Source organism: Cimex lectularius, unplaced genomic scaffold, assembly GCF_000648675.2.
Source record: "Cimex lectularius strain Harlan isolate CLEC.00 unplaced genomic scaffold, Clec_2.1 scaffold3, whole genome shotgun sequence".
NCBI lineage: Eukaryota > Metazoa > Arthropoda > Insecta > Hemiptera > Cimicidae > Cimex > Cimex lectularius.
In genome coordinates, this window is record NW_019392688.1 from 1,845,272 (window position 1) to 1,856,712 (window position 11,441).

The 11,441-nt window shown below is 32.1% G+C and overlaps 1 protein-coding gene and 1 long non-coding RNA gene across 2 annotated transcripts; one reads left to right on the plus strand and one right to left on the minus strand.

Moving 5' to 3' along the window:
* The first annotated feature begins 3,910 nt into the window (after window positions 1–3,910).
* On the plus strand, window positions 3,911–8,652 carry LOC112126545. Its single transcript, XR_002910035.1, has 3 exons — window positions 3,911–4,358; window positions 4,537–4,811; window positions 8,394–8,652. It is a non-coding gene; the product is annotated as an uncharacterized LOC112126545 (long non-coding RNA).
* Window positions 7,126–11,441, minus strand: LOC106662147 (retinol dehydrogenase 14-like). The gene is made up of 5 exons (XM_014385979.2): window positions 11,201–11,441; window positions 7,831–8,193; window positions 7,650–7,772; window positions 7,348–7,552; window positions 7,126–7,287 (listed from the first exon to the last, which is right to left on the minus strand). The coding sequence occupies exons 1-5, from the start codon at window positions 11,316–11,318 to the stop codon at window positions 7,170–7,172; spliced, it is 927 nt and encodes a 308-aa protein (XP_014241465.1). The 5' UTR covers window positions 11,319–11,441; the 3' UTR covers window positions 7,126–7,169.

Sequence of the window (11,441 nt, forward strand, 5' to 3'; positions counted from 1 at the left end):
AATTTGAAAACAAAAAAAATATATAATTGAAAAGTGTCTCTTCCTCATTTTTTCCTGTAAACCTTTTACAAATTCTGAAAGAATGAAAAAATGTGGAAGCATCTTATTGATTTCTCTATCTCTCTCTTTCTCTATCTCTCTCTCTCTCTCTCTATTTCTCTCTCTCTCTCTCTTTAATTTGATTTTATATTTTCTTTGTTTTGGTATATTTTTTGTTTTGTTTAGGTTATAAGATTAGAAGTTAATACATAAAAATCATTTAAAAAAAAAATTGAAAATAAAATTTTTAAAAAAAATTAAGAAAAGTTAGGTTAAGAAATGAATTTAAGGTTTAAAGTATAAGTAATTAAATTTAAATTGTAAGGGAAAATAATTTTAAATGAAATTTCCTCTTTGCCAAAATGTTTGGGAAGATGTTTTTGCCTGTAGTTAGCCATTTAGAAGTTTTTATTTTTCACCTCTTTGAAAACTGGCAACAAATGTAATTTAAGGGAGTGTAATATAAGTAAGGCGACTATATATAAAATGGTTTCTTTTCTTTTGTTAGTTTCTTAAATTCGTTTTTATTTTTAATTTTATTTTTTGAATTGACTGCTGATATTTTCCCCCCTGCAAATTGAGAATCATCAGTTTACTCTCCTAGATACATAAGTCAAGCTTGGAAGTGATAATAAGAAGAAAACAAAGTACACAATATACAAAATAATTTACACATTTTTCTCAAAACGTCATTAAGCTTACCCATCACCTGTCTATATTTTTTAATTAATTTATTGCATTGAATTTCATCTAAATCTTCTGTTATATTATATATAAACATATATATTTTTTTACATATATTTTTCCAAAATTGATTTAAATTAAATAAAAATTCATTCATTAAATTAAATAGTGCATTATACCAACTATGGTATCTATTTCGTAATTTTCTTTAAAACGGTTTTGTTACCTTTCTTTTTAGTACTATATTTTAAAATAATTTATTGTATTTATTATGAGAAAATGAGTATATATATATCTAAAAGTGATAAATATCATTCCTTAGCAGAAAATTCGCGCAGTGTCTCCATTTATCACAGTTTATAGATATTTTTTTTTAAATTTTTTGTTATCTATTTATTTATTCTTTTTTTGTTTACTCACTGTTGTTTTTGTAATTTTATATAATAGGAATCAGGTGCAATATTATTGTAATACATTAAATAATGTTTCATTGTGATTTTGAAGGTTTTTGAGATTTCCAAAATTTTCGTGAATTTATAGCCGTTTTTGTAATAACTTAATAAAAAAATATATATCTTTTCAGTTTTAAAACAAAATAAACTACCTCCAAAGCGTGCTTAGTGTAACACCATACATAAAGGTAGATTAAAAAATAAAAACGCCTTAAAAGAATTTAAAATAATAAGTTAAAATTTGAACATTTTTGTACTTTTCAAAAGTCTTATATTGAAAATAAAAATAAACGTGTGAAAATGTCTGAATTAAAAATAGTTCACCAATCGATGTTTAAAAAAATTAAATTTATATAAAATACATGTTAGAAATCAGATTATTTTTATACCGAGGGCAAGTTTGTTTTTAGGAGTAATAAATAATAACTTAATATTGAAAATTTTAAAAAAAGAGAAAAAAAGGAGAAACCTCATTTTTAATGGATATTTTTATTATTCGCTTTGAATATAAAAAAAATTTAGTTTTCAAAATCTGTCCGTAAAAAAGTAGTTTTTACACTTTTGTAGAAATTCCCGAGAGAAAAAAAATTTGTTTATTACTGTAATAAATTTAATTTGTATTTATTTTTTTGTCTCGTAATTTAAACGTTGTGTGTCGTACATTGAGATATTTTTATACAGATCGTGCGTTTTCTTCAAAAAAAAAAAAAAAGCTTGATAAAGATGTAAAAAGTAACAATAAATGTTTAAAACAAGAATTGCCTTCGACGCGAAAGTTCGTGTATAATTTATAAGAGATTATATTGTTGAAAAAAAGGTCAAGAAGTTTGGAAGGTAAGAAAAGAAAGCTTTTTGTGTATTTAAGAAATAAAATGGAGCTATGTATATTTAAATGGGAAATAATTTATTTTTCTCACTTTAGTTATTATTTTAGCTCTTAAGTTTTTTTAATGTAGGCAGAGAGTCCCAAAGATTTGATTTTTTATATATTATAAATTTTTTAAAAAAATATATGTTGATTTCTTTCTATTGAGAAAGTCGTTCAGAGGATCGGAGGATTAGGAAGGGATAGTGCATTTGAAGGGCTGACTGTTTTTTTTGTTTCTATGATTTGTGCGGAGCTAAAGAGTGTGCTAGTGGACTATAAAAATGAAAGAAAGAAAAGAATATGAAAGCAAATATTAAAATAAGAAAAAAAGAAGAGAAAAGATGTTTAAATAAAACAAAAGTGATAATTTTTAAGAATTCCGAAGTTCGCGTCATTTTGTGCGGCTTATAGTTTTTAAGAGACTTTTTAAAGAAAAACTGGGGGGCTGGGGTGAGGTTTTGTTAATTTCTACATTCTCATGTTTTGAAAGTTTTCTTTTCTTCAAAGTCTCCTTTAGACTTTAAAGAATAAAAGGAGCATTGTAAACAAAGAAAAATAATTTATAAATCGATTAGATAAGTTAGTTGTAGTGTAAAAAAAGAAAAAAAAAAAGAATGGTCCTGAGAAATTTTATACATCCTCCAAAAGAAAAAAAGAAAAAGAAACAAAAAAAGTTCCCAAAAAATATATGAAAACAAAAAGTTAAGTTGTTACTTTGTATGAATAAAATTTCAACTTTTAAATTAATTTGAATCGTTTTCCATTATGCCAGAATGGATTTTTTGCACATTTTGGCATTATCCTTCATTGTTTAATTTTCTTTTCTTTTTTTTCTTACAAAAAAAAAAAAAGGACGAAATGTATTTAAAAAAAGTTTCAAAATTTACAAAATTTTTGCATTGTAATTATTGTTCAATAACAACTGATCTATTGTGATCTGTAATGTTGGATAATTAATTATAATTATAAAAAAATGATTATTTTGTAGTTGTTTATTTTTTCAAACCTTTCTCTCCTTTTTAAATCCTTTGGTGTGATTTTTAAAGCTCAAACAAACATGGAATTCAAGCAAAATGAGAAAATTAAGGTACCAGAACAAAATTACATAGGGGTTAGTATTTCTCACCTGGAAAAGAAGTATGCTGTTATCATGTTATAAGTCTACTGTTGTAAAAAATAAAATAAATATTCTCATTCGTTTGTTATATTAGGGTTAAAATCATTTTAAGCCTTCCAATGTTATTTTTAATGGTATTAATTTTATAAGTGCAGTTTGTGCTATTTTAAATAGCGCTGTGCACTATTTGTGTGTTGACTAAATTGTTTTATGAAATAAATGAATTTTGAAAAAAGTTTTTTTCTCCTTACATTAACCACTTTTACCTTATTCTGTAAAGGTCTGGTAGGTCAAGGGTTAATTCTTGCCAACCTGAACAAGGCAGGGGTAATGTTTCTAAAATATTTCTGGAGTGTAGGAACTTTCAAATGAAATAAAGACATTTTATAAGATTATTTGGAAATTGTGAGATGCGGTCTGGTGTGATGTAGGTTTCAGAAAATCATTTTCTTTATCGTGCCGTTTCAATCTTTATTGAGATCATCTTCAGATTTAACAAATACAAGTAGGATGTGGAAAAATTGTGAATTTTTTGCATTGTATAAATTCACTTTTACCACATCCTACATGTATTTGTTAAACTTAAACAATGTTTGTCAGTCCCAGGCCCTGAAGATGATCTCAATAAAGATGGAAATGTTGGTTCAATAAAGAAAACGTTTTTCTGAAACTTACATCAAACCAAACCGCTTCTCACGATTTCCAAATAATCATTGATTAACGATTACTAATCACCACACACTTTTTATAAGATTTTAAAAACTCGACCAAAAAGACAGGGTTTTTCGGCATCGGCAAGGATGTTTGTTAAACATGACCCTAAATAAAGTTTTAAAAAATTTCACATCATATTTTACACGGACTATCTTCTCATTTTCAGCAAAGATAAAGCACACCTCTTTTATTTGATAACCTGCAGCATCGATTATCCACCTAGTTTTCTTCAAATGGTTTTAACATCTCAACGTCAAGAATAAAAGCTGTGCTTTTTGTAAAAGAAAAGGCCTCCGAATCATTTTATAGCACGCCAAATTGCCGAAACGTAGGTCCATCAGGCAAAGGTTTACAAATAAGTCCTTGGTTCATCAAAAGACCATCTCAGAAAATAATGGCAGAACAATTAATTACATGTAGTACATGTTAGGACTAGAATGACAGTAGGACTGCTGACGGGACACTTCAAACAGAAATGATGAAGGTGGGTGAATATGTAGATTCACTTTTGGTAAATGATATGGTTCTACTCTCAGATTTGTTGTTTACGATCTGGATTTTGAGCATTTAATTTTTTTTTTCTTTCAAATGATCATTTTAAATTATTATCAACTGAGGGTATTTATTTTTATTGACTATTTATTTAGGGTTTTTTTTCAAAGTCTACAAAAGCTGGAAGGGAACCATAAGGGAAGCACCGAATGGGCCAGGGCACCGGGAGTTGATGGATGCAAATTGTGCTCCATTCTTTATTTTCTCTTGCAGGCTGAGTTAGGGATGAGCATGGGCTGTGAGCATACACATCCTTCAAGTCTGTGATTGCTTTTGCATCAGGGTGAACGAGTTACAAAGTTACAAACACAACTCTCAACATGGATTGCAATGGTGAACCTGCCCTGTGTTGTGATCCACCTCCAATGCGACGCTCCAATGAGAAGTTGGTTTTAATTTAATTTTTAACCAGTGAAAAACATGAATTACAAAACAACTATATATAATATTATCCTAATAAATAAGAAAAAATATTTCTAAATTAGTGATTAATTTATATGTCAAATATTATTTATGCAATGTTAAAACTAGGATTTTTATATAATATTTTGTAATTTTAATTAATGTTTAAGTTCACATTTTGTATTTCAAATTGTTCAAACCAATCTAGTTCCCTCTCTTTGTTGAAATTGTGTAATTTAAATTTAAATTAGGTTTTGTTTCTTTTAAGATGGTACTTAAATTCAGAAATTTGTTTTCATTTTCTGCCATTTTGTCATATATTTAATGTTGCAATCATCACAATTAAGTTTGTAAACCCTGCTTTTTGCGGCGTTGACACGGCGCTCATCACACTGTAAGGTAAAAGTCCCAGGTTTGAATCTAGTAGCCCAGCATTTGAACTCGACATACTTACAAATGTGCTTTTTTTTTAAAAAACACCAGCACCCCGAGGGTTGATATGACCTCTATCGTTGCTAACCCTCATATATATATTAAAAAAACTCCAAATTTACTGACTCACCGACCAACACACACCATCAACTTCAACTTTACTAACTTGCAGTCCAACACCCACTATTAACTCCTAATTTACTGACACGCGAACCACCACCCACTATCAACCCCAAGTTTATGCAGACCAATATCCACTATCAACTCCAATTTATAAACTCACTGACCAACACCACTATCAACTCCAAATTCACTGACGCGCAAACCAACACTCACCATCAACTCTGAGTTTCCCGACTCGCAGACTAACACCCACCATCACCCCCAAGTTTATGCAGACCAAGTCCCACTACCAACTCCAACTTTAGCAACTTGCAGTCCAACACCGACTATCATCTCCAAATTTACAGACTGACTGACCAACACCACTATCAACTTCAAGTTTAATGGCTTGCAGACCAAGACCCATTATCAACCCCAAGTTTATGCAGACTATCAACTCCAAGTTTACCGACTTGCAGGCTAACATCCACTATCAACTCCAAATTCACAGACGCGCAAACCAACACTCACCATCAACTCCGAGTTTCCCGACTCGCAGACTAGCACCCACCATCACCCCCCAAGTTTATACAGACCAACTCCATCATCTCCAAGTTTACCGACTTGCAGGCCAACCCACTATTAACTCCAAATTTACATACTCACTGACCAACACCACCATCAACTTCAAGTTTAATGGCTTGTAGACCAACACCCATTATCAACCCCAAGTTTAGGCCCACACCCTCTGTCAACTCCAACTTTACCAACTTGCCGTCCAACACCCACTATAAATGCAAGTTGGGATGGGTCCAACTCTTATGTGCCACACTAACGATTCTGAATTCTAAACCTGGCCTAGCCCCCACAGCCTTTTAATTGAAAATACTATGGAAAAAATATTGCAATGTGGTTTGTCTGATTATGCATGAGACTCAATGGGTACCGTCGCTGTCACTTATTGACCCTGCGCTGGTTCAGCATGAGTTGACTAACACCCATCATCAACTCAATAGATAGTTGACGTTAACCCTCCTGGAATTACTTTACTTTTTTCTAAAAATCATTCGAGGTACTCACAGTTGTGTTTTTATGTTTCGTAAAAATGACAAGTTAGTAAAGCGTAATGTGAATAGGGATTGGGGATGTAAAATAAAATTTTAATTTACGCCATGGCACTTAATACAAACTATAGTGATACCCTATCTTGGGATGCTGAGTCATTTTACTCGAAAATTTCTTCATTTGTATATACATGAGTCCTTTAGGGCGTTCAAAATTAAACCTCTCCATACTACCTGCCTACCTACCTTTTAAAAACTAGTTTTTCAAAGAATAATGTAAAGAGATATAATGGAGGATAAAATAATCCCACTACCAGTGTACGCCAACATAAAACTGCACCATTTTTAACGGTCATGTACTCATTTCATCATTTTCAAATCTGTTGAACATCCTGCACACAATTTGACCATTCAAAGTTTCCTCTCCTTCACATTGGCCCATCAAACATGTGGCTTAAGTAGAATTAAACTTTTCTTTTTAGTTATAGTTTAATGTAATGAGAATTTCATACATATATTATAATTGTTAGAATGAAGATCAAAGTTGATTGACAAATTCAATTTTTTTTACGATTACATTACATTTACAGAAGCCGATGAAAAATGTGAGCAAGAACTAATAAAATTGATATTTGTTATTAATAAATGTTAAAAGTAATAGTTTTATGAGCTAGAGGTGCAATAAACGTTCAAAACACATTAAAAATAAGATGAGATTTTTAATAATACATATAAATAATATTTTAGTTAGTATATGAAATATCCAAGAATTTTTTAGTCATGTCAACGCTTTTGTCCCATAATGTTTTCGCATCGTTCGCATATTTTTCGTCATCAAAAGTTTTTGTCATCTTGCAGTTCCTGTAAAATTAATTTTATATTAAAAACTATAAATTGAGTTTTCCAGTTTGTAGACATTACGAGAAATAAGCCCCAGAGTTGTCGACATCCTCTTTCAAAGCGCAATACAACGTCGTCATGGCGCCTTCCTCTGCTGTCTTGTAGAATGGGTAAAACAACGTATTGATGATCTTCCTAGCACCCCAAAAATAGGTATCGTCAAAATGGCGTCCTAATTCTGTTTTTACAACCCCCGGATGAACAGAATATACAGTGACACCTTTATCTATAACAGGAGCAACATTACTTCAAGTAAAAGTAGGACAGTAGGAAAAAGCTTCATATAGTTTATTTAATAGAGGTAAAATGAAACAAAGTTTAACCTTTTAACTGCCTTGCAAGTTCAATGGAAAATAGGACGTTTGCCAATTTGCTTTGTGCATATGCTTTAATTGGGCGATAAGTCCTTCTTTCAAAGTTTATATCATCCCAAACCAATTCGCCATCTAAAACAAAAAGTTGATCACACACGATATTTTTTTTCCGTTAATGTTTGTTCTTTACATTCATGTGCTGAAGAAGATAAGTTAATAATCCTCGACGGTGCAGAGGCGATGATCTTGGGAAGTAAAATATTTGTAAATACAAAATGGCCGAGATGATTGACTCCAAATTGCATTTCAAAGTTGTCTTCGGTCTTGCTTAGCGGGCACGCCATGACTCCTGCGTTGTTGATGAGCAGGTTTATACTAGTTTCTGTATTCTTCAAGTCATCGGCGCAGTTTTTCACAGAAGCAAGGGATCCCAGATTCAGCTGCTTGACGACCAGTTCGCCAAGGTTGCTTTCGTCCGACAGTTCAGTCTTGATGCTTTCTGCAACCTCTTCGGCTTTCTTCACATCTCTGCATGCCATAATCACTCTTGCACCTAAAATTTGTTTCATATTATTGTATAAATTATTTAGTGTATTTTATTTGCCTCATCCCCTAATTATTTAAACCTTTCACTAATTATATTAGATAATATGATTCGTCCGACCAAAATTACAATTAATTACAAAAAAATTCAGATATTTGTTCTTTTGTAATAGTGTTAAAATAGACATTTAACATTATTTTTATTTACAGCATGACTAAAACACTTTTTTTGGGTGGCTGCTGGTAAAACGCTAATCCATCTAGCCGAGAATTGACTGCAAGAATAACAGAGCTCCTAGAATTTTCAATGAAAAAGTTTAATTAATTATAGAGATTTTCTACATTTGATAGAATCTCTCAGAGGAAAAGACCATATTTGGGTTACAGAAACAAACAGTTCATTCACTTAAATCTACTCCTTTATAAATATATTTATTTTGTACTTTAAAACAGTTTTTCAAATTATTTTATTATTTATTATTGGTTGATGATTCTCACTATTTATCAGTTTTGTATGATTAATAACTATTTATTAGTTTTGTGGAGACCCACTGCCAACAAAAAGAAGCACACTTTGAAATTTTGGTATTTTTTTATAATTGAGGTATTTATTAAAAATTTGGTTAGTGTGAAAATAAAAATACTTCAAGGACAGAAATTTTTATAAAAAATCACTTTTGCGTATGAACATATAAAACAAACTTAAAAACCTTTAATATGTTTTTTTTATTGGGGCTTCCGACATAATATGTTATTACATTATACATATATCTTTTAGCTCTTGTTACACACTCTAATCTTCTCAGCATACTCGTAATTAAGCCTTTAACCACTTCTTGAAAAATTTCACCCCATATCTCAAATAAAATAACACTCAGCTTAGCTAATGTTGTAAGAGAGTTATTTCTTTGTTTTACCCATCGTACGAGCTCATTCCAAAAGTACTCAATAGGGTTCAAATCAGGGATTTGGACTGGCTTTCTTAGAGAGTAAATATATTTTTTTCTTTCCAAAAGGTAGATTGGGGATGAGGCCAGGAAACAGAAACAACATTTATTTTCTTGTCGAGCTTTCGGCAGAATATATCGCCTTCATCAGGACTTCAAAAGAAATCGTTATAGTATATGAACAGGTACATGTGTGGATAACAGATAGCTGGTAGTACCCACCTTCGATAAACGAAGATTTATTTTTATTGTTGCAGAAGACATGCAACAAAAAGCAATGCTCCTTCTAAGTACACATTTTCCAGGCAGTACCTACAACATCTCCCCAGAAAATGTGAGAGCAGACAATCCCAAGAAAGAGAATTGGAAGAAAGCAGCTGAAATAATCACAGAGAAGAAAATCCTCTGGGCGATTAACACTTTCAGCCCGTACAAAGCACCAGGAACGGATGGAATCTTTCTCATCCTGTTACAAAAAGGAATGGATATAATTACTCCAACACTGCTACATATATATATAGAAGCAGTTTAGCACTAGGTTATATACCACAGACATGGCCTAGGGCAAGGTTGGTGTTTATACCAAAAGCGGGGAAAAGAGACCCCACATCCCCCAAATCCTACAGACCAATCAGCCTAACATCCTTTTTATTAAAGACCCTTGAAAAGCTGATAGACAACTATATAAGAACGACAGCACTGGTAAACAAGCCTCTCCATTACTGTCAGCATGCATACAGAGCAGGAAGATCAACAGAAACTGCACTGTACCAACTAACCAGTGACCTAAAAGAAACACTGGGAACAAAGGAAATAGCAATCTGCGCGTTCCTCGATATTGAGGGAGCTTTCGACAATGCATCTCATGTATCAATGTAAGTCTCCCTGGGGAAAAAATACGTAGACCAAACCACATCTAGATGGATTGGAGAACTGCTAAGAACTAGAGTAGCTGAAACAAATATAAGAATAAACACCATACCCTGAAATATTATATCTATCTATCTTCTGTCTTCCTGTCCTCATCCCCAATCTACTTTTTGGAAAGAAAAAAATATATTTAAACTGAGAAGGCTGATCAATCACCAAAGAAAATATTAGAGAGTAAATATTGACATCTCAAAAGTAATGCATAACACTTCTTTTATCTTGCATTAAAAAAATTGCTCACTAACAACAGGAGCAAATGCCACCATATATTCCTCAAGAAATGTTGTCATGTAGATTTCTGCATTAAGCGACAGCCTATTAAAAATGTGTAATTCCATTTTTGTCTCCCAAGAAATTTCACTCCACACCATAACTGAACCACCCCTTCCAGCAATGTTGCATTAGCTGTAGAGGCTCTATTTTTTAATAAACTTGAAGATGTCTATCTGGTGAATGCAGAGAAAATTGGGACTCTTCTGAAATTACAGTTTCTGTCAAATGTCGATGACGTTTGCAAACAATAAGCAATCCTGATGATGGTCTCTTCTGAGTTGTAGGCTCATTTCTGCAAGCGTTTCAGAAGCAGTGGAAAAGCTCAGAATGTGAAATCTAAAAAATCATAATTGGGTCCCAATTCTGGTCTGTGAGTACACCTTGCAATCTCTTGGTACCACTGAATGCCCGACAACTGTCATTTCAGACAAATCTAAAACTCTCGCAGTGTACATTTGATTTTATCCATCCTCGTGCTTGCTGATTTTGGGCATTTCCTTAATTTGTTTTCAGCACCAGCACAATAGTGAATAAAGGAATTTTTAAAGGATTAAATACACTTGTTAGTGATTTACATTGTGGAGATTTTAAATCTAATTGGGAATTAAGCGGTTTTGGCTCATAATCGGCCGTAATTTTAAAAATTAAGTAATTTTTAAAATAGTAAAATAAAATTTTTAATTTTTTTTAAATTATTTTTTTGTAAAGCAATGTATAATAAAAACGGTTCTTCTGTTATGTGGGAATCCAAGAAGGGGAAAAAATAACCCAAATACAAGATAACTAATTAATATTTTTGTGTTGATTTTTATTTCGCTCTTTTTGGCCGAATTGATAAAAAAATAAGTTAAATTTAGTTTAATTTACCCAGACGAAAAAGCTCTTTGGCGGTGACTTTGCCGATGCCGGCACTGCTTCCGGTGACGACGGCCGTCTTCCCATCGAGACGTGCACTGCTGGCCAATTTCGTCCCCCTGGCACCCATTTTCTAAAGAATTCCTTCACTTTTGCGAAAATCGGTGTCGTGTTGAGCTCCTTGTCGGACGTTGACCTCTTCGGGTCGACAACCGGCCGACAACTCCGCTCCTTCTCATCCACGGTCTTTGAA

What these genes read in the sequence shown, in the direction of transcription:
- LOC106662147 (XM_014385979.2), bottom strand. Translation starts at nt 11,318, where the DNA reads ATGGGTGCCAGGGGGACGAAATTGGCCAGCAGTGCACGTCTCGATGGG. An exon ending in ACTTGCAAGGCAGTTAAAAG is followed by an intron (nt 7,553 to 7,649) that starts GTTAAACTTTGT and finishes CTCCTGTTATAG; the next exon opens with ATAAAGGTGTCACTGTATAT. An exon ending in AACTCTGGGGCTTATTTCTC is followed by an intron (nt 7,288 to 7,347) that starts GTAATGTCTACA and finishes TTAATTTTACAG; the next exon opens with GAACTGCAAGATGACAAAAA.